At 40.9% G+C, this 24,710-nt stretch overlaps 1 protein-coding gene across 1 annotated transcript in view; it reads right to left on the bottom strand.

The window, feature by feature from the left end:
- The window catches only part of gabrb1 (gamma-aminobutyric acid type A receptor subunit beta1), an 82,591-nt gene extending 58,506 nt beyond the window's left edge, over nucleotides 1-24,085 (bottom strand). Inside the window, exons 1-4 of the mRNA XM_079691730.1 lie at nucleotides 23,658-24,085; nucleotides 23,490-23,581; nucleotides 23,324-23,391; nucleotides 812-1,032 (exon numbers count right to left, since the gene is read on the bottom strand). Of these exons, the coding sequence (XP_079547856.1) occupies nucleotides 812-1,032; nucleotides 23,324-23,391; nucleotides 23,490-23,581; nucleotides 23,658-23,746 (470 nt within the window). The 5' untranslated portion in view covers nucleotides 23,747-24,085. The remainder of the gene's footprint in view (nucleotides 1-811; nucleotides 1,033-23,323; nucleotides 23,392-23,489; nucleotides 23,582-23,657) is intronic.
- Between the last annotated feature and the right edge of the window lie 625 nt (nucleotides 24,086-24,710).

Below are 24,710 nucleotides of genomic sequence, written 5' to 3'. Positions count from 1 at the left end.
ATGGAAACTAAGAACACCATATGTGGTCAATTGCACAGCTAATATAACACAACACATTAGTTGTATTTCCTTTAACTGGTGGATTATGGATATACAGTTGCTGATCGACAGCTGGAACACAAACCACCAAATACAAACAAATAATTCAGATCCAGTCGTCATGACTCCACTCCGGAGGGATTCCCCGATCATTTATTAGAGTTTCTCATCAAGGGGGGTCTCCTGTCCCCGGTACAAACACACTGCCTGAAGAAGGCTATGTGTATTTATTTTGTCATTAAACTTTTTCGGACCACTTATTTATTTATTTTGGTGACAATCCGACCTCCATGCTGCTACTCTGGCTCAAACTGCATCCACCAAACAATATGATTTATCTCGACCTCCCCAAAATAACTAAAATCTGACACGGCGTGAGATGTCTTTTTTAGCTGTTCTGTCGTCATGACCTGCTATCTTCTTTATGCATTCAGTCAAAATGAATGAATGGGCGTTTCTTTGACTATTTATAGGCAAATATGGGCATTACGTGAAACCCGCAAAAGCTGCGCCGCATTTCGAGTTGATTGTGATTTATAAAAGGGAAACCGGCGTAGGATGTGCCATACGCAAGTCCTGTGCCGGCACGCATTCTTTTATGAATAGGAAAGTGTTGGTGCGTATTTATTTGCTTTGTCCTATGTAAGCAGCCTTCCCACGCCAATCCTACGCAAGGCTTTATAAACGAGGCCCCTGGTCTTTAAAAGCCCCTAGAGATGGGGCATTATGTCTATGCAGTAAAGAAGGGCGAGAAAGTGGTAACAGCTCTCACCTGAGACCGTAGAGAACAGTTCCATCAGGGTGCAGTCTGATCATCCGGTTCTTCACCGTCACGCCATGAACGAAAGACTTCTTGTCATTAATGAAGTAGGTATCAGGGACCCACAGCTGGTCGGCCACCCGGTTGTCCAGGGTCAGATTGAGAGGAATGCCGGTGTAGGAGAGCCGCTTGTCTCTCCACGACTGCTGGAAGTACATGGTGATGGTGTAGTCCTGCGGGAACGACACAATAAAAGGAAGGTTAAAACGTTGTTCATAAGCCATTAACTAACTTTTTTTAAATCCCAAATGGTTTCTTTGACAACTTTCAAACTGGCTTTCTGACCCTACTGAAGTACTGAGACTGCTGCCAGAAACGTTCTGAGTGATATTCATCTGATGGAGACATGGTGTCAGGGCCAATAAAAATAACTTGTCTATGAGAAAATGAGTAACTCAAAAATGTTGCTTGCATTATTATTCAACAGATCTCCTAAAGTTCGGATATTGAAGTGTTACACAATCCTCTAGAAATTGTAGAAAAACCCCCCACAAACATATATAAAGAAGGGATGGGTTGCTAACCAGTGATGACCCTTATTCATGGGAGAGCCCCAGTGACTAAACAAGCATTTAGTGAAGCTGCCGCTGTGTTAAACATGTGGTTAATATTGTGGATTTAAACTAAATTACGTGGTTAAGTTTGTAAAAGATCATGGTTTTTGGTTAAAACAAGTACGCTTGTTACAAATCGTTGGATCAACGCAAGTTAAAATAATTCAACATTGACTTTTGGTTTCAAATGGGAAATGCAGTAGCCTGACAGGTCATGTCTGTTCTACAGTACAATTATGTGCAAACATGAAAACAAAAAAGGGTGGAAAGTGCATTTTCAGTAGCTTTACCAAGCTGAATTGTTTCCATAATATTTTATTTTAAAACAGTGGCCTCACATTTACTATTAAAGTACAATTAGATTTTTGTTAAACAATACAACAGTATTGTATTCAACAGAAGTCCTTTTGATGACACATTTTCTTTACAACTGTTTGTCTCTTCTGTACTCCCTGAAGAAATACTATCTGGATTTTTGGGGAAAAATAAGATTTAAGAAAGAAACAGATATAAAGAGGACATATAATGCTCAATTTCAGGTTCATAATTGTATATAGTGTCTCTACTGAGACATGTCTGCGTGCTTTAATGTTCAAAAAGCTCTTTATTCTTCTCATACTGTGCTGCAGCACCTCTTTTCACCCTCTGTCTGAAACCAGAGCGCAGTCTGATTGGTTAGCTGGCCCGCTCTATTTTGATTGGTCTACCACTTAGAGATGTCCCTCTTTAAGCAGTACGACAACTATGTGTGTGCTTTTCCAGTCCTTACAAACCTCAGAGCACTTCCATGTCAGCATTCACACACCTTCATAGAGAGGCTGCTAGACAGGGTGCACCTGCTCAGAAACACACACTCGCACACCAAGATACTTTTGTGTGAAAGACAAATAATCTGTGTGCACCATAACTCACATTCTGGGCTGACAGAGAGCAGTCTGTTCCTTCTTTTCAAAAAACCAAGTTGTTCCACCTGCAGCACAGACTGCTGAGGTGGATAATGTTGTGTAACGTCACTTCCGATTAAGCAGCGGGAACCGTCACCAGCCTGCTCGCTCCAATTATTTCCCATGCTCCTTAGAGAGCCGCAGCTCCTCCTTCACCTGCCCTTCCGCTCCTGTCACACCCCCGTTTTGCAGTCAGAGTCCCCTCCTCTGACAGCTGTCTGCTGCACCACATGCTCCATCACAGCGTGCCCAATAACTCTTTAAAATGACTTGGAACATGTCGATGCTGTATGGTCAAACAGGTTTTACACTTGATAAGCTTAAAAAACATGGCATTTCAAAATAGATGTATTGATCTGTAGCTAGACTGAATAGGAGCTCTGTTTTCTTATAAAACCTTTAAAATCACAATTTAACTTACTTTTATACTTTTCTTTTAATAGGGAGAATGAGAGTATAAATAGAGAGTTGCCTAACCAGCATTCAATGCAATGTATTCAGGTACTGTATTGTAGTCTAACGCTATGCTGTAGAAATGGTAGTACAAAACAACACATTTCAATCCCTAAAAGAAGGTATAGGTTGTTAACCAGTGACGACCAATACTCATTGGAGAACACCAGTGACACACATGTTGTGAAGCGCTCACTGTGTTGCACGTGGTTCATTTTGTGGATTAAAATAATATTACGTAGTTTGTAAAGGAACATGGTTATTTGTTAAATAAGTATGTTACATAACTTTGGTATTTACATAAGTTATTATTATTCAATGTTCACTTTTGGTTTCAGACGGGACATGCAGTAAGCTGACAGGTGATGTCAGGTTCTACAGTCCAAAATCCCACATGCAAATAAAACAAAAAAGGGTGAAAACTGGATTTTCAAGTAGAATTGTCTCGAATATTTTATTTCAAAAAGAGTGGCGTTAAAATAACAATTTTATCTATCTTTTACTATCCTGCAATAAATCATTGCAACTTGTTTTCCACTATTGGGCCTTAGGGGCATTTCTAGGTGTCACTGTGTTTCCAACGTCATTAAACGTGGATAACATACTGAAGTGGTGCAGAGCAGGAATCCAGGTGAGATCAGCCAAGGCCCAGTCCAATGGAGGATCAAAGACAAGGCCATTTTAGATAATTGATATTGTAGATGCATTTAATGAGTTGACAGTGAAAGGATGCTGCAGAATAGTTAATCCAATGAACGTAACTGATGCAATTTGGGTAGAACCACTTCCACCACTTGTAACAGTATCTCTCACTTTATGAACATACGGGGACTTTCATCATGCAGATGTGCCAGAAAGGTAGATCACACTCTCCATCATGATCCTGACAAAGCAACAGTCTAAAAAAACACATTATAATAACAATTTAAAACAGCATTAATGCTCAATGCCATGGTTACATGATGAATTTATTGGAAAGGTTTAAGCAACAACGTAATTTGGGATGTTTAAGTAAAAGATCATGGCTGGGTTAAGAAGAAGTCTCATCACATAAGTCACATGACAGGACGGTCATATAAATGACCCAAAGACACCAACCCTAACACTGTGTTTGACACATTTAATCCCAACATTCTTTCCTCAAGACCTGTCTGTCATTTCTGTTTACATCACGCTAACGATGATAGGAATCCTGGTGGGTAGACCAAAATCGTCCTGTCCCCTTTCAGGTGAAAACAAAGAATTGGCGCCTACACTCTAAAAACAAATGCCTTGGCTCAACAAAGAAAATCAACGCAACCGTTTGCATCGATGTTTATTGAGTTAAGACAACTTCTAATGAAATTGTCTTAAAGCAACAAAGTTATTTGAGTTAGGGGAGAAGGCTTTTCCTCTACAATCAGAGGAGTTTTTAATTACCACTTACTTAATAATTGGTATTATAAACACAAGTTTTGAAGTTGATTACTCAAAAGATTAAGTTGTTCCGATTAGTTTTACCACATGATTTAAAAGGGATTTTAAGTTGTATGTACTTAATTACCCTCATTGTGAACACAATTGACAGTTGACAACCATTTATAAATGAAGTTGCTCCAAATATATTGTATTCAATAGGTTTTTTTCTTAGCTTTTTCATGTTGTTGCCTCTAAAGAAAGAAATTAATTGATTCCACAAGAAAAATAATAGGCAATTCACTTTTTATTTTGAACTGCAGTTGTTTATTTCAACACATGATGTTTCAATCAGGAGAGAATTAATTTTGTTTGAACATTTATTGGCACACGCCATATGATAAGGTGCATGAACACCTGAAATCACAGCTGACTGCAGGAGAGAGGAGAACCATTTTATAGTTTGGCTGCAGCACGTTGATTGGCTGCTGGAGAATGAGGTGAAATGTAATAGGTTAAAGAGAACGCCTGTGATGAGTTGATTATATGCAGCTGCAGAGTGAATGTATATACACCCAGTCTTCCTGAAAGAACTTGCGCTGAGCTTCATTTAAATCTTGAAAAAAAAGATAAATAACACAAATTTAAATTGCCCCACGAATAATAAATAAAGACATTAGCCATACTACCATGGGAAATGGGGACACAGCAAATACATGCTGCCATCACATCGAAGTTAGAGGCCTTTGCATATTTAAAACCAGTGCCAAATATGTAAAATCTGTAAAGTTTTTGTAAAACTACAGAAACAAACTCTCAATGGCCACCAATCTGCAGATCACACACATCCATTTTACAAAAGATTTAACAAAGATGTTTACACTGCCGACAGTCATTATTTAAAACAGTATGAACACATTTAACGCAGAATGCTTGCTCATTCATTTGTTTCCCTGGACCACGATGGTTGCCATCGTATGGACCGGTCACTGATGATGGCGATATTCATGTCCTTTTGAAGCACTTATTATGCATTATTGATTGGGGTGTGGCCAAAAGTGCAATATGCTTCAAAATGTAACTGACAGAGAGCAGAGCTTTTTACCTGTGTTTTTACACTCTGCCCATGGATTTTATTTTATTTCAAGATTTTGAATTACGTCGCTAAACTCCTTGAAAAGGTCCTCTTCCTTTTCTCCGAGGCACACGAAGAGGCAGCGGATGGCTATAGTTTTCTCTGCGTACTTCACTTGTATTGTGCTATTTTTGAAAAAGGAAAAAAAGAGAAATTACCTAAATTAATATATTCTGAATGGGTGACTGCCAACAACATGCATTTCAATGACAACTCTAAATAACGATCCTACCTCAAGAAGCATGTCCTTGATCTGCTTCACCGAGATTCATTTTTAATAAAAAGCGATATCACAATAGTAACTAAAGTATTTTTACACTCACAGTAGCCTCTACTACTTTGTATCCTCTCACAGAACTATTCACAGTTCAAAGGCTGCTAATTTTGGTCAAACAGCAATTTGCCTATACAGTGCAACTACAAGGCTATCTGTATTTGAATGACAAAAGATGACACTCACCTTAAAATGTCCTTTGTATATTTCTATTTGTCTTAACTGTCGGAACTTGTCCAGGCATGTTAAGTAGGAGTGGACTTGAAATCCTTAACTGAAGGTGTAGAACAATTAAGTTATCAAGCCAATTGTATTACTGACTACAACTTGAATTTAGTTTTAAGAGAATTAACGCAGAAATCAGAGTACAAATTACACACAATATTAAGTCGATGTAATTACCAACATTATTACGTCAACACAACTTATAAATTAATGTTTGCAACTTAAAATGTTTATCTAAATCAATTAACTCAAATTTTTATCTTGCAACCATGCATTTAATTAAGTGGAGGTGAAAGGTCGCCTGAATTCGTTTTTAGAGTGTAGAGGGAAACATTTGTCATGATGCCTCAAAGCTGCTGTGTCATGTATTGCATGTCAAAAACAAAAAAGGTCCAAAGTTACAATGTTCTTGACTTTCATTTAGAAAGAAGAACAGAAGAAGTCAATCTATGTGGCATCAGCCCTCCATAGAGAGGACGGAGACTGTACTCAATGGGACCGGATCAGTCAATGAGTGTACGTCTTCAGGGAACATCAAAGCTAAATGATTATGCTAATGAGTGAATAGTTGTAATGTAAAAAGTCAAAGTAGTATATTTAGATGCTGCATTGCAAATATAAAACACTGACAAGTCAAGGAAGTCCCAGTTTAAGTGTTAGCCTGCTGCAGTGACAGGACCCCTTGATTTTTATTTCACAATATCGACACCAATTACCGATCTCCAATGACATTGTGTAATTGTTTGCCTTACTGACCATCATATTTGGACTCCATGTGGATACAAAATGCACTGTATTATTTTTCTTTTTTTATCTGATTTGGCAAAGGCCTTAGAAATGTTTTTTTACCGCCAGTCAAATAACAGCAGAAATGTTAATGAAAATAAGAGTGGGTCATGACGTAGCGGGAAGATACCCAGAAGGGTTGCCCTCATGTATTGAAAAAGGCATAATTGTGCCTCTTATTCACCAACTCTCAGGTTTCAAATACCATTGAAATGCCAAATGAAGGTATGGCCAGACACAAATTGTGGAAATATGGTAAGGTTTAAACATTTGAATGGATAACAAAGTTACATAAAGTCAGTTTACTGTAAGACCCCTGGCTGCCTTTGCTTGCATATTGATGTATCTGAGGGCAAGTAAGAGGCAGGGACAGAGAATAACAAGAACAAAGCTGAACGGGATGGGCACTGATGTTCAATATCTCAAGGTCACTGAGAAATAACAATCACAAACAAAACATTTAACGTTGTGTTAAATGTTAGAAATAAAATGCCTTTATGTAGTGTGCTCATAAAGACCTTGAGGTTATCGTATTGAACTGCTCTTCAAAAAGCTTCAGTTGACTGCTGGTAACCTTTGGATGCAGCTGACAGAAGAATGTTGCATCACGGCTCTCTATCGAGCTAATCTGAGGTGCAAAGCTGCAGTTAAGATTCCACTCACAGCTCTCCTGCTTTCCAGCATCCGTTGCACTTTGTAAAGATGCTTAGGCATGCATATTCTGACACGCTGGAGGGAAATGCAAACTTTAAAAAAAAAAATAGGCAACCACCTACTTTAGGCCCATCTGAGCCATTCGCCTCGGTGGTCACAACAGAAAAACAAAGACAAGGGTGGTTAAGGCCAATGGACACAGTCACCATTATAAGGCTCTCTGCCAGGTGAACAGCTGAATTACCATTTTCTTTTTAATTGGTACTATTGTCAATCTCGTGGGCACTACGGTTGAATTCAACACATTCTTACTTGGGAGAACATTTTATTGAAATGACCAATGAACCTGATTTATCAAAAGCAGCATCTTTAAAACCTTTGCACCCAATTCAATTAAGAAGAAAATAATTCAATCATTCCTTCAAAATTAGAGAACGTCGGAATATTGAATATTCGAGCTAAAAATTCTTAAGAGTACCAAACATTGTCTTCTTTTTAGAGGAACAGGGAAAAGGACAGGTGAGATGAACACATTTTAAAATACCATGTAAACACTTAATACCTTTGCTAATATTCAGTCACATTTAACTTGATAACCTGACCTTCAAAATTACAATGATTATCAAAAGAGACAGAAGATATCATGAATGGCTTAATCCGTTTTCCATACCAGCATTTATATATATTTAACGACTCAACTGCTTATTTTATCAATTTTATGACCGTGACATTTATGTTTACGACGAGGCATAGTAAATATACCCTGTGAAATTCAATTGTATTCTCAATGTCTGCTGTCACAAAAGCTAGGTCAGGGCTCTAGATCTAATATCTGTTTACAGTAACAGAAGACAAAATACCTGGTGCGCCCCCGTCCGTGTACAGCAGTAGAGCGTTGCGTAATAAAACAGACGGATTAGCCATTTAGCCCGCCACAGGACCTGTAAGCAACTTATAATAAAGTGGAGATGAAATCACGTCTCGTGAGTCAGCAGTGGGAAAGTGCTGCCTCATGAAGCTGGGAACACAGCATCGGAAGGAGGACACCTCGTGTTGGGAGTGGATGGGGTTTACAGTAGCGTTGGGGAAGAAGACTATTATTAGAAGCAGATGTTCCCCTCAGCTTCTGCTTTGCCATCAACGCTGTGCTTCCACGGCAGAGCGACGGCCTTACATGAGCTGAATACCGTTATGTATATGAGCTGTGCTAAACCACAGAGAGGACAGCTCTGCTGCTGCACTGCACCCAACTGCATCCCCGGCACAGGAGAACAGGGTCAGCAATGCCCTTGGTTTGTTTTCCGTCCCCCCTCTAACAGCCTGTGTGGATGAGAGGCGATGCAGCTTTACTACTTCTCTACTACTTATTTCTCCATCTAGTCTGTATTTATTTTTCATGGGTACCTAAGCCATGCTAACCCCACTGCAGTATGCTCCTGCCTGACCTACTTCTTCCCTTCCCAGTCATCTCTGGGTGCAGCTAGAAATACATCATAAAAAAGGGGGTGGGTTAGTCGGTGGTGTAACAGTGCAGCATTTCTGCAGCATACCTCATCTTGTGATCTGATCAAAACTGAGACTGCACACAGTACTGCTGGTTTGAACAATTTATTTCATATAATGGGGCAAAAGATGCATGTTATTTGCCTTCAGAGAGTCAAACGAATGTGAAATGTTACGAAGTACATTTACTCAGCTGTTTTCAAAGTACAACTTTGAGGTACTTGTACTTTGTCTATGTTTCTCCATGTTATGCTACTTTGTACTTTTTACTCCACTAGAATCATCTGACGACTTTAGTTACTTTACAGATTTAGATTGTTAGCTAACACAAAATATAATCAATTAATAAATGAACATTCAAATAGTATTATAAGTTAAATGACCCAGGATTTTACGAAGAAATACAAATTAGCTACAACTTTACCAGCTTCGACGGACACATACATCCATTAATAATCATAATCCAGAAATGTAATGCATATGATTCAGACAAATGGGCCATGAGTCTTTTGGTCATTTAAATACAGTTTGATAATGCTTTTGTACTTTTAACTACGTCTACATATAATGCAAGACGTTAACTATTTGCAGAGTCTTTTAATTCAAAAGATCCAAGTACTACTTCCCACTTCCTTTCAGTTCTATAGAGCTTTTTAGCCTCTTTTAGCTACTTGTTTAGGTGTTCTGGTCTCATTTCAGAAATGCCACCTCTTGATCAAATGGAGCTCTGTTAACCTCCTCTCTAATGGCTCTATGTGTCTTGACAGAATCACAAGTGAAATTCAGAGCGGTTAAAAGGCAAAACGAAATACTCCTCAATGAGAAATAGACGCCCAGACTGTTAAGATGTACTATAACTTATAATATATACAAATGTCTTGCTCTCTACTACATCTATGGTCAATAAATACAGTTGAGTAAATCAAACTATAGGCCTAGATGAGGTAGAATTGTAATTTACCAAAAGTTCACTGCATAATCCAATCCAAACCTACTAGAAAGAAACTCCCAGTGTCAGTACCACGCTAGGGAGGCAAGACTGGAGACACTGTTCTCAGGTCGGCCTGAGTAGAAGTACAGCTGAACTCACTTATGCTGTTGTTTCACTTTCCAATAAATCCCCTTATACACTATGACCACTTGTGCAGTACGTGACTTTTGAACTGTAGTGTTGTCTCAAATCGAACACGGCTGCTCTGCCCTTACTAAGTGACAATCGCTGCTAGCTAGCTAGCGATGTAACTGTTTGGGGTTCCAAATCCTTACAAACTGATGAATTACCGCAATAAAATGAACAAGGGACTGTTTTCGACAGCCGTACAGTGGTATGTTTATTAAATTACGATTGTAGCTGATCCCAACACTGTTGCTACATAGCAAAGATGCTGATTGTTAAGTGTGAGAAGTGGGAACAACTTTTGATTGTTATGAGTCAATCATCCGGGTACTGATGTTGCAAATCATTTTGTCATCATTTGCATTTGAACGCACTAAGGTATGGTATTACTGTCCACCACAAGCTAAAGTACAATAGATATGTATTGATAATGAAAATACAGCACTATATTAAACTTTGATATCAATTAAAATGTGGACATGGAACACATGTTTCATCTGTTTTAGTAGAAACTGTTTACACTATAATGTATTAAGATTGTTTTTTTATTAGGATTACTGCATCCGAAGGGATGTACAGATGTCTTAAAAATCACACAAATAATGAAAGCTGGCTTGATATTTCACAAGAACACACATGTGGAAACTCTGTTGTGTGTTACCAATCAGACCATTCACTGTTCCAAACCAACCAGCATGCTCCCTTCCCTTGTTTCCATGTCAACCACAGCACACACTTTCATACAGGTATAAGGGAAGTCAAGGCAGTAGTGAACACAAGGTCAGGTAACGACACCCACCACCAAGAAAAAGGAGCAAAAAAAACTGTTGAAAGGTTCTTACAAACCCTGAGAAAGAGTTTGTTGATATACTGCAAATATCACAAATACAACTCTATTCTATACTGCATTATATCGGTTGGATGGCATTTAAAAACAGATACATGTGACCACTAAGGGGGAGTGAGACAAGATGTTTTATAATGAGTGTGAACTGAGCCTTACATGTTAAACTATAACATGACTGTGTCTATTTGTTTTTGTGGTTTTAAAATGTAATGTGCATGTTCAAGGTATAAGCAGTTATTACAAGGCTAAGTTGAATACTCTATTCTGATTGGTCACACCATTCCTGAGGAGGATCAAGAGATCAACAGTCATATCAATCCACAGAAAGAAGTCCGGCAGATTTAACTTCACTTGTGGACAACAAACATTAATGGAATAATTTTTTTTTTTATATTTCTATATTTGTTGAGAGCCCGCATCTTTGGATTCATGATGGCTGAACTGTCCCCAGTAGAGAAAAGAAAAAGAGAAGGAAAGAGTTTAAGAGTAAAAGCGCCGGACGTTAGAGAAATAAGCAGAAGAAGACAGACAGGAAGTAAACACTAACGGGAACATCAGGAAGCTTTCTCATTTCTCTATTTCCCCTCCTTGACTCCTATCCTCGTGTCTTAGTCCCGCCCACAGGAGATGCGAGCCGAGGAGGGGAGCCGAGGAGAGAGGAGGGGAAGCAGCAGGCGGTTAGAGAAATGAGAACTCCTCTCCTCTGAGCGGTCATTTTAAAGAGATGTCCATTAATGATGACAGGAGGCACAGCAGCCCTCTGTCTGATGGACAGATGTGTCCATGACGACTTATATATTTACTTTTAATTCATTGAGAGTGCGGTATAATGAGACAATAACAGGCTACAGATGCGGACACATACACACACATATATGTATATAAATATATACAATTTCAGAATCAAACCAGTATGAGAGCACTCTCATAATAACGTAACACAATCAGAGACTGGATATATATATATACACACTGTACCACACACACCTACACACTGTGCCACATGCACCTACACACTCTACCACATGCACCTACACACTGCCACATGCACCTACATGTATACACTGTACCACACACACCTACACACTGTACCACACACACCTACACACTCTACCACATGCACCTACACACTGTACCACACACACCTACACACTGTACCACATGCACCTACACACTCTACCACATGCACCTACACACTGTACCACATGCACCTACACACTGTACCACACACACCTACACACTGTGCCACCAGCACCTACACACTGTACCACACACACCTACACACTGTACCACATGCACCTACACACTGTACCACACACACCTACACACTGTACCACATGCACCTACACACTGTACCGCATGCCACTGTACCACTGTACCAGAGCCTCCTCGACGCCCGATCCTTGGTCCTCTAAATTTTTGAGAAATTAGATGTCCTTCAACATGGTGCGCTGAAATCCATTTCCGGGTCACTACTGGAGGACTGAGGATTCGAGGAGGGGAAATGAGGCTGCATCTCAAGTCGATTATTTTCATTTCCTTGATCCTCGGTCCTCGGTCTCACCGGAAGTTGATTTGTCTGCGCCATCTTGAGTACCGTCCCATCGCTCTTATTTCTGCCGGAGGATCGAGGAGCGATAATGGAGGAGTGATAATGAAGGAACCACCAGACCATCCTCCGGTGAAATCCTCAGATACTCGCCCCGCCCCGCCCCCTTACTGTGTATCGCTCACTGATTGGACGATGCAGCGCATGCACTGATCTGATGCTTCTTGACATGAGAGCAGTTTCCCAGCGGAGTGAAGAAAATACATGAAACTCACGAGAGTCACTCCTAAGTTTATACTGTGTTTTGTTTTAATTAATGTATCATTTAGTCACAAAAATGTGATATATCTGAACAACAAAGTGTTCAAAAATCATTTTATTCATTTATTGGAAACATTTTCATGATCGCTTTTTTCGTTTTACATTTTCATTTATTGTCATTTCCAATCATTCATGCATTAAGTGCTATTTAAAATGTTAATTTGCTACATATCCACACAAACAAACAAAGTGTGCAATCCAATGAATGTTAATCTAACTGGGTTTTGATAGATAACATCTCTTTTTCTTCTCTAAATTATTCGATTGTACTATTGTTCGTTTATACATTTTAAGAATGGCGTTTATCTTTATTGAGAATGAGTTCTTATTTTATTTAATATATTTGGGTCTACAACAGATGATACAAATGTTTATGTCAGTACATGTTTTATGTCAGTAAATGTGTACTAACAGAGGCGGGGGTTTTTGTGAAAACAACGGGGACGAACAGCTGTGCGGCGTCATCACAAACAGACGTCGCTTCACGTGACGCTCCGGAGGAAACGACGTCCCATTGCTCTTAAAACTCATTTCCCTGCTTCTTGTGGTTTCCTTGCGTCTCTCATGCTTCCCTGGTGGGAGGGACTAAACGCAGGGAAACGACACAAGTGAGGGACGTAAGGAATCCATTTAACCGACCTGAGATGCAGCCTTAAGGCCCTGACACACCAGGCCGAAATCGGCCGTTTTCGTTAGTCGGACGACGAAGCATGCCCTGTCGCCCAAACTCAATTTGGGGTGTCCCGCACCGTAGGCCGTGAATCGCCTTATTTGGCCTTTCATGGCCGACGCGTCGGCCACAGGCAGTCGGACAAAGACATCACTCTGATTGGCTGTTCAGCTACCGAATCAGTGCATGAGAAGCGAAACGGTTGCTTGAGAATGTCTTCCACAAGCAACACTCCAATGGCTGATAGCTCCAGCACCGCACGAAACATGTTTTCGATGGACGAGAGTGAAAATGGAACGCCCACGCTATTTGTTGTTTGTTTATATCACGCAGTCTGTTATTCTTCTCTGTCTTCCGGTTGTTGCCTCTTTTGAATGACGACTACACACTACCGCCGCCTGCTGGTAAGGAGAGTTATTGCCACTCACGCATGCGCAGTTCCTACGTGCTCGGCTGAAGTCTTTGCGGTGTGTTCCAGTGCGACACATGGCCAAGACGCAGGAGAACACGGCGACGCAACAGTCGGCGTCGGCGAGTTCTCTGGTAACTGCTTGGTGTGTCAGGGCCTTTAGAGTAATGACAAACATTCCAGGAGAAGACAGACAGGAAGTAAACACTAACAGGAACAGCAGAAGAAGACAGACATGAAGTAAACACTAACAGGAACAGCAGAAGAAGACAGAAAGGAAGTAAACACTAACAGGAACAAATTAATGGCTCTGGTAGTGTTTAAAGACTGGTTAGTGGAAAATAAAATGGTAACAGACTTGGACAATTACAGAAAAAACGTGTCGATTTTATTGTCTTGCTGCACATTATCCCTTACTTATTGAATTGGAGGCCACTATTTACTGCACATACCTGTTCTAATGTGGAACATTCTATTTATAATAATGCAGAAACAATGTGCACAATAATCCCAGAACTGATGGAAAACCACTCCAAAGCATTCACAAGCTAGTAACAAGCAGTTATAAAGATTGATTAAGTGACCACTAATTTTGAACAACTGTCAGACCCATTTCTACTATGTAATGGTGTTAGTTGGCTGCCTGTGTATTGCACCAATAGATTCTGACAGGACTACAGGCAATGTGTGCATTTTCATTAACAGCTGATGAGTTGCGTATTGCTTGTGTGCTGAAGCTATCGATTGATTTGGTAAGCAGCAAGCTTCTTTTCTCCGACCCCAAGTGTAATTTAAGCACATTATTACAAGGCTTAGATGATGACTCCATTCTGGATGGTCAATTTTGACTTTTAGCTGTTTAGGACTATCTAATCAAGAGACTACGTGCAGTCATTTCAATCAATTAAACATTTCTTTCAGTTTATCCATCAGAAAAACACAGTGGTATACTTTTGGAATATTCTTAGATTTCTGGAGAGCGCATAACTTTGGATTCATGATGGCTTAACTGTCCCCAGAAAAGAAAAAAAGAGAAAAAGGACAAGAAAATGGCAAAAACAGAATGAAAGACATAAAAAGACAAGAGAGCTGGATGACAGAGGAATCAGCAGAAAAAGACAGACATGACGTTAACCTTAAAGGGTACAGCAGAAGAAGACAGGCAGGAAATAAACAGTCAAGAGAACACAGTATTGACTCTGGCAGTGCTTAAAGACTGGTTCATGGAAACAGGGTTTTGGAATATTGAAGAAAATAAGATCTTTTAAAAATTATACTTCCATGTGTTATAAGCAGAATTATGTTATGCTTTATTGTACTACATAAAAGTCGCATGGCTGCGCATCACCACTGCTAACACGGGACTCGTCTTGGGCATGATGACGTTTAGTAATCTCATTTAGCCCCTTGTTAGCAACTTCAGTTTTGAATAAACATAAAACATAAAAGCTTCGGCAATTTACCAGTGGGGTTTTTACTGACGTATTTAATGTGAGAACAAAACGTGAAAATATCTTAGCTTGTGTTAACAACAGACCTAATTTCAAGCATCTAACCAAAAACAAGTTGAAAAAAAGGTTTACTTTGAGACGAGGGATTATGTATTAATCAGAGCACCCAGAAAAGAAAATGTGGTTTGTGAGTTAATTAACAACCAATTTTCTACTTAAACGTTATTGTTGTAAATTGTGTGGTTGGTGGTACAAGTTGTCTATTTCATTATTGTTTTGTTTTGAAGGGTTCAGGGGTGTTTTTTTGTGACACCGCCCCCAGCATGGTGTTATGTCACCCGTTTCAGCCAGAAGTACGGCTTCACGCTGTTCTCGGGTTTCCCATGTTCTGTGAAGGAGTGCAGCAGCCTGGCTGTGGGGGAGGTGGTGGACGAAATCTGTCGCCTGGATGAACAGCGGGGTGGTTATGTCTGTTGATAGCATGGATAAATGAACCGAGCACTGAAGGCCGGAATTGTTGCTAACAAGATGTTCGTTTCCATGTCTCCGTTTACGACTCCCACTACTAAAGCAACCGTCTCAAACATACCACTGTTCACCCGGGACGATGTTTTACAGATGGAGCTGTCAAGACATGGAGCTGTCGTATACTGTGGGACTGCACACTAAATGCAGCTCTTTGTCTCTCTTGTTGAATTCCAGCCTCACAGTAGACAAGTCCAATTATGTAGTGTTTGTTCCTTCTAGGACACTGAAGTGCTTTGGTTGAAAAAGGAAGGGCACATTGTGAGAGCCTGCCCAGAGAAGAGCTAAACATGAGCTCAAACTAGAACCCATATACCTACAGCCAACACACACACTGAAAAAACGGAACCGTTGACTTTAATTAGATGTATTATGTGAACAGATTTCACATACATGTATTAGGTTTGTTGAAAGCAATAATATTAAGTTTAACCTAATATTTTTTATTTAAACATAATATTATTGCTTTCAACTAACCTAATACAGTTATAATGTACATAATACATTTAATTAAGGTAAATGTTTTTTTCAGTGCACATCTAAATCCCTACACATACAACACCTACTCACATACAGTACATACCCTGCACCAAACAGTCATAATTATGTTCTTAAACAACAGTGAGCATGAGTCACATGTATCTCGGAAATCTTTTAAGTGGGTTTGCTATTTTTCTATAGAAACATCAAACTTAGACACACACAGTACAATACACACATTACATTAAAAGTAAACTACTAACCACATCTGATGAGGGGGTGAGGTGCAGGATGGGCGGAGGCGGGCAGGTTTAGGGAATGTGGAGGTTAGGCAGGAGGGTTGGTTTGCAGGGGAGGGACTCTGGGAGCAGGGAAGGAGTAAAGAGGCTGATACAGACCATGTGAAAGGAGGGAAAGTATCTGTGTATTAGAATAATGAGATGAAGATGGAAAATGGACATGCATTCTTATACCGTTTTTCCAGCATTCAGCCACATTCATTCATGTTTGCTCCGCAATGCTACGTTGTGTGATGTCTGTGTTTGATCAATTTCTGATCGCTCAGTGATGATAAGTAATACGGGTATTTTACCGTGAGTTCTGTGTTAATTTCGTTTGCATTTTTCCGCTCAGGGCTAATTCAGAGCCTTTGTTATTACCCATTTGTTTTGTTTAGCTAAACATGGTTAATATTGTTTGAAAGCTGAGTTTCTTCCCGTTAAGTGAGTATGACACATTCATAGTTTATTAAATGTTAAGAAGCCCTCAGCGATGTTTCTTGCAAGATGTTGTGTTTCGCCCCCACCCGCGGGGCTGTGGGGTTTAACTTTAAAGACTGTTGTATTTCTAATTGTACTTGAAGGGGCCCTATTAGGCACATTTCAGGTTCATATCAGTATGTAGTGTCTCTACTTTAAAGAGTCCTCTCCTGCTGATGTTCAGGTGTATATCAGTATGTAGTGTCTCTACTTTAAAGAGTCCTCTCCTGCTGATGTTTAGGTGTATAGTATGTAGTGTCTCTACTTTAAAGAGTCCTCTGCTGCTGATGTTCTGGTGTATATCTGGAGGGAACACAGGGATTTGATCCTTTGCAGAGCATTTACATTCACACAAGCCTATAGAACACACTACAGGGAAGGGAAACCCCAAAAAGCACAATAGGGCCTCTTTAATAAATTAGGAATACCATTTTTGTCGGATGTTAAAGAATTTGACAGCTTTATGTAGCTCATGAACTACACATTTACAAAACATAGTCCTTGTATGTGCAAATTACTTTGCGCAATCAAATCATTCTGATTGTGATAAGCCATGTGCCCTACAGAGCAGAACATCTCTTGTATTTGCAGTGAATGCTGGGATAGTCTGGGTTCGACCTCCAAAGGAAAAAGAACAATGCATCTCTGGATGAATCTCTCATGAATGCTAGAGATACATTCTGTGTTCCTTTCTGCAGAGAGTGCTAAACATCATCCGGGCAGAAACAATGCCACAGCTGATCAGTTAGCATGCTGAGAGAAGGAGCCGGACCTCAGAAGAACCTCATGTTGCATCACTGTCCCTCTAACTCACCGGCGCTCTGTTCCTGACAGCACAGTATGTCTGATGAAACAGGCCAGGACGGGCCTGACAAGGATCTGAAATCTCCCCGTAATCTGTTCACTAACTGCCAAGTAAAGTAGAACTTCACAGGCATACAGGCGCTGTCTGCTGGCTTCACGTCAATGTCAGGGACAAGGTCGCTTGATTTGTCACGTTGGGACATGAGAAAGTCCTCAGGGGTGAACGGAAGCAGGTCACTTCGTCCACCTGGCTCTATGTCCATGTAAAAACAAGTAGAAGGCTAACACGCAAAGAAACAAGGCAACACGAGCAAGTTAGACTGCCAGACTATGCTAAGACAGTTAGCTCTGTGAGCCAAATTGCCGTTGTTTGGACTGCTAACCCTGTTAGCATCGTTAGCTTCTAGCACCTTAGCTTTAGGCACTGTTACCAACCGGCTCAGCCATCTTCACATTCAACCTCTTTAATCTTTTTGCACAAACTTTACACTCAGGCTTTTTTTTTCTTTGCAAGACATGTTCTGCTCTCTTTGTGCTCGGAAAACAGATGAACACATGCATCGCACGTGCCTCCTGTTATACACATTTTCACAAATGCAGACACACAGATTTGGTAGCTGTGGACATGGCTGGTAACTTTGGCTTGCATCCTGGGTCTTTAACTGTTATTTTGTTCAATCCGATTGCAGCTGACATTGGGCGAGAGGCGGGTTACCCTTGACAACTGGCCCGTCCATCACAGGGCTTATCAATGTGACAACCTACATTATGAACCATTGTTACGGCTGGGCTGGGGAAACCCATTCAGGCCTGTGGCCCATCACAAATATATTGTCTCATATTATCTGTCTGCTTTTTATTTTCAATCCATCAATCTTTATTTATGTAACACATTTTAGACAGAGGAAGTATCCCTATGTGCCACACATGATTGAGGGGCAAACAGCGCTGAGTAATATGTAGACGACCAACAGCATCTCAAGGTAAACCAAACAAGAGCATTACAATAGCAAAGCGCACAGGTTTTGAAGAATGCCTTGGTTTTTCTGTATCGGCCTGGAAGATAAACTGTGTAGCGATAGCAATATTTCTAAATGATACAAAATATACTTTGGTTACATTCCTAACTTTCAATGCCATTCACAATTTCTGTGGCTTATGCTACCGTGCACAGTATTTAATGCAATATGACAGTAATTTGTCATGACTAACTACGCCATTTGTATTTTTAGCTTTACTACAGGACATAGAGGTTTCAGTGATACTAACTAATATCTCCTTGAGTCAGGGAGGTTTAGCCTATTAGTAGAAACAGATACATTAGTAGGATCTGATAGGGGTTTAATTGACAGAAGGGACCGGTGGGTAGAACAGTATGGTGGCCTGGTAGCCTACTGTGATTTGGAATGTTGGAGTCAATCCCAAAATATTTTAAAAGTATCAATAGAGAAGAGCAGCTCTGCTATCAATAATGGGGAGTGGGCCCGATATAAATACTGTTTTTTTTTAAGTTCAGAAGGAGCTTAATAATCGTTTTGGTGCACTCAGACTCGTGACGGGTTATGTCATCTTACTCCACATACTGTATGCTTTAATTGTTTTAATAGAGGTTGAGAGAGGGGGCAGTTGGTCCAGATGTTAATTCAGGATGACAGGGGCTGTGTCTTCAGGAAAATAAAGATGATATTGTGCTTAAGAGGGGGATGTTCTTTGGCAAGAAGACAGCATTAGTCCTGGAGGGGTAACCATTTTTTGAGGCTCAGCTCAAGGAAGAGCTTCTGACCATCTAATCAAGGCCGGTCAGCATCCTTTGAAATGTTTCCTTCATCCTTGGGGGAGTAACGAGCCACTTTTAATGCTGGCCACTGGTGGAGTAGACCCAGTGGTCCCCAGAAGGCTCACAGTCTAGGGACTTGCCACTCTCCCCTGCTGCTATTATCCCTGATTAACCATTTTGGACATTTGGGCTTTAATACATTTTACACTGTTGTTATCTATGTGAGTATATAATCCTGTTTTAGTTTTTTTTTTGATGTCCTTCCTATGGTGAGTTATACGCCTGTTTATTTTCTGAAATGGACCGAAAAAACATTAAAATCGTCATACATTAGCCTAAAGTGCTAAAAAACTTAAAATCCTATACTGTGGATCAGTACCTTCTGCGGTGGACCCGGGTTAAATTCGATCTGGGGACTATTTACTCATCTCTTCCCCTCTGTATCCCCCTTTCACATCTTTCTAGGATTAAGGTACTGGTAACCCCCAAACAAATCTTAAACTTAAAATCTTCAATCAAAGCAACTGCTCATTTATTTCGCCCTTGTGTCTATGTGTCAGTCAAAAAGCAGAAATGACTATGACCTCACTTCCTGCCAGTGTTCAGTGTGGCCAGCTATAGCAACACATTTACTTTTGGCATCCAATTACATTTTTAGTTGGGCCAAGATAAGTTTAGTCTTCCCTCTCTGCAGGCCGCCTTGAGGACATCACAAAAGCTCACTCTGCCATCACAGTCACAGATAACTAAAATTACATTTATAAGGGCCACTGTCTAGCATCTGTTGACTCTTACTAAGTCTAAGGCCAATGCCAAGGAAGATAATAGATTTTTCAGCTCATGCTATGTGCTATATATATTATGTCATATGTCATTGAACTAACCTCTCAATGGGAAAACCAAAAACATATTGGGAAGATGAATTGGGTTTCATCCACTCAGAAACCAATTTTATTCTTTCTGACAACATTGCCAAGTGGAAGTACTGAGAGGAGAAAAGGACTTGAAGGCCTTAAATAGAGCCCTGTGGTACTCCAAAAGTTACGCCTGTGTTCTCTGAGGAGTAAAACTGCAATTTAGGCATCTTTTTTAAATATTGTGTCTTTATAAGGACCATGCATAAAAATGCATCATACTCAGAAAGCAAAGATGATATATATGTATTTATATTTGAAAAACGGACCACAACGCAGGAGAGGAAGCCATATATGTTATAGGTTTTGAGGTGTTTAACCTCAATTTTCATAGCCTTAACCAAATCATTGTGTCATGTCGAAATGACAAGAAGGCATACATAATTAAAAATGTGTTGTAAACTGTACCATTTCTTTATGGAATTTTGAGAATTCCTGCCCACGGGCCTTCATCTGTCTCCAAATGAATCAAGCAGAAGGCAAATCAGCATTAACTTCATTTATCATTTGTAATTTAATAAACACAACTCCAAATGAATGCTAACGCCCCTCTCTCTCTGCTGGAAGTGTAAACACATCAATACTTTCTGTATGTCATAAGATCATTCAGGCTTTTAGTTTAACTTGGCTCCTGCTCAAGTGGCATCTTGTGCCAAGAGTTTCTATTAAAAGGAGCAGTAACACGCCCCCCTCCCCTGTCCCAGATTTCATTGAGATGCATAATCAGATAAGGCCCCATGGTCCAATCAGTAACCAATAAACAGAGCTGGATAACACAGTCCAATTAAGCTAGTCAAGCTTCAAAATGATTCCAATAGGATATTCTTCACCTACACTCACAAGGACTAAACATTATTAACCCAAAAAGGGAACCAACACTAAGCATCTCAAAATACAGATCTCTGCTTGCTTCTGAGACAAAGAGAAAGAAGATTTATAGACTAAGATTCCTCCCATAGTGATGCTACGGCTAACCTAGCTTGGTCACACTTTTAGTTTTTGGAATTGTTTGGGCACTGCTCCGGACTAAATCTTAGTTCCAGATACTTTTAATGGGTAGAACCGTTAATCCGGATTGGTCAAACAGATGTAGATAAAATCAAGGAGGACACTTTTGAGAAGTGTTTAAAACTATGCTACACAACAATTGTGCTTTGTCTCAATCTGGATACTTAGTTCAACTTAGTACATTGCCATGCATTACACTGTGAACACTTTCTCTTTGTGTGCATTTCAACGGTTTAGTGTTGTCTCAAATTGAACACTGCTGCTGTGCCCTCAATGGAAGTGACGATTGACGCTGTTAGCTAGCTAGCAACCTTAGCGTTTGCAGAAGCAAATCATTACAGACTGCTCAATGAACCCAATAAAATTAACAGTGGATTATTTTTTCAACAACAGTATTTTGGTCTATTTAATAAAAACTGAACTAAAACATCTGTATAACTTTTATTTGTATAGTGCTATGTTTGCCAGTCCAACTTCAATCGTGGCTGCTTGCGCCACTTACGTAGCCAAGATGGCAGTCCTTAAATGTAAAGGTGTCAATCGTTTCACACTCAGCTCTTTGACCATTACGAGTGCACTATTCAGGTATTTAAAGAGCATTTTTGCCATTCATTGCATTGGGATGCATGTATGCACTAAATATAGCAAGTAAAGAAAAACATGAGCATTGGTGTTTTTTTTAGTAGCCAGATGATTGAGGGAAATGAATTACATTACATGTTACTTGTTAGATGCTTTTATCCAAAGCTACTTACATACTCAATACTGTGGACAATCCCCACAGGAGCAACTTGGGGTGAAGTGTCTCAGAGACACAACGACATGCTGACTGCAGTGGGGTTTGAACCTGTGACCAGCTGATCCCAACACCAACACACAACCCACTGCACCACACACCTCCCTTAGCCTTTCTTTAGTTATATAAACACTTAAACAGGAAATAAAAACAACAAACAGAGATATGACGGTTTGCTTAGCAACAGCAGTTGAATTGTACATGATCAGTATGTGGTTCCCTCCTAAAGACACTCTGTCTCACTGCTACAACACACAGATGCTGTGTATTCACCTTGGCAGCGCTGCATTGCATTAAGTGGTCAAATCATATTCTGCAGGCGAATGGCTTCTTCCTCCCGTTGACTCACTGAGAGCCGTTATGTAATAACTGCACTAAGGCCCAAAAACAGCCAAAGCATGCACACAGACGTCTTATTCTGTCTGCCCCCCACCCCCACACACACCACCAGCACCACACTACCGCTCTGACACCGGGCTCACACCGCTTCAGATGGAATCCCTGAACAGCTCCTCTCTGTCTCTCCAATTCAAATAAGCTTTATTAGCATATCGAAAACACAGCATTGCCAAACCACATTCAAGGCGGTAAAACTCTTATATTAATAATATTATGTCATTTCAAATCTAGGAAAAGCGCTGAACGGATGGATATGATCAACCAAATCAAAATCAACAATTTCTCTCTTTTTCTCCTAATTCATATAGAAGCTTTATTGGCATTACCATATCAAAAACACAGTATTGCCAAAGCACATTGCCCACCCCCCCCTCCTCTCCTCTTTCCTATGTCTCTCTCTCTCTCTCTCTCTCTCTCTCTCTCTCTCTCTCTCTCTCTCTCTCTCTCTCTCTCTCTCTCTGTACTACTTGATGCAGACGGATTGGCTTTGACACATTGCGGCTCTCTCCATGGTGCTGGAAAAAAAGGAGGGAGGGAGAGGAGGGGGCTCTTTTCTTTTTTAGTTTCCTCCAGGAGCGGCGCTGCACCAAGCTCAGAGCCGAGCCGAGCCGAGCCGAGCCGAGCCGAGCCGAGCCGAGCCGAGCCGAGCCGGTCTCCCCCCCCTCTCTGATAGAAACTGTGCCTCACTGCAGAGGATGTGGCAGCAGAAAACTTACCATGTTGACTTCAGACACCATGTCGATGCTGGCGATGTCTATGCTCATGCCCACATCCACAGGAGCGCCTGTTGGAGAGAGCAGAGGAGTGAGCACTCTGCAGCATCTCATGTCTGCATGGGGGCGCACACACTGGGGAGGGGGGTAGGGGGGGGGGGTCTCTTACCTCCAAAATCAGGCCGCAGACGGATGTCATAGCCCTTCAGCAGCTTGTCCACGGTGGCTTTCACGTAGGACATGTTGCTGGGCTCGTTTGCACTGAGGACAGAAAGCAGATTTTAATTTTTGATCTGATGAAATAAAAAGGCATTATATTTTTTGGATCAGATCTCACCTCTGCGCCCCGATCACTACTGTCACCAGCAGTGACAAGCAGCAGCAGACCCCCCAGCCCAAGCCCCCGCGCGCCACAGCGGTCCACATCCTGCCAAACACTTTCACACAAACACCTCAGGGACGCAACTTAGGCTGCAAGATTCCAAGAGCGACGCATGCGCGGCGGTTTATCCACATCCGAGCGTCATTGGCAAGGTGAGAAAATGTAGCCAAGATGAAAAAAAGAAGAAAAAAAACCAGCCTATAGGTAGTTCACTTGAGGAGTTGAGGTTGGTGCATGAGGCGATACATGCATTCTCCCCGCGCTCAGCGTCCTGCAGCACGCACAGCTGATCTGCCGCATGCGCGTCTCCCCGCTGCCGCTCACTTCGAAGACGTTAAATAATGAGCAGCAGTGAGCGGCTGCACGGTCACCTTTAGTAAGCCGGGGGAGAAAGAGAGAGAGAGAGGGAGAGAGGGAGAGAGGGAGGGGTGGTGGTGGTGGTGGTGGTGGTGGTGGGGGGGGGGGGGGGGGGGGGGGGGTGGTGCTGAAGAGAGGCGTCATGTAACACAAGCACGTCTGAGGAGCTGCGCCAGGAAGCGCGTCCCGTTCAGCTGGCGTCACGGGCTGCACACCAACTTAATTAATTGTTTTAAATCCCAGAAAATGCATTAAAAAGTGCAACGCACGGTTAAGTGATGGGAGAGCAGATAAGACACGCTGTATGGAGGCTGGAATGGATTGTGTTCCGGCAGCAGTGCTGAAGGGAATAGAGTCCTGACTCATATAACCAGTCATACGTTTAGCACAAATATATAGAAAGGTATCAGCATTATCACTATGATATACTCACATTTAGCTAATTTCACATTGTAATAATTACAGTTCTAGTAGTGGAATGCAACTAAGTACATTTACCTGAGTACTTTAGGAACTATGTTTTCATATTGTACTTTTTTAATTTCATTTGCTCATTCATTCGTTTTACACTTATAGTTACTATACTTTTTAAGAGGGCCCTGTCATGTTCATTTGTATTTTGAGCCTCTACTGTGACATGTGGTCCTGCTT

The sequence above is a fragment of the Notothenia rossii genome (assembly GCF_949606895.1).
Source record: "Notothenia rossii genome assembly, chromosome: 7".
Taxonomy (NCBI): Eukaryota; Metazoa; Chordata; class Actinopteri; order Perciformes; family Nototheniidae; genus Notothenia; species Notothenia rossii.
Note: the sequence above shows the minus strand (reverse complement) of the source record. Positions and strands in the feature narration are given on the sequence as shown.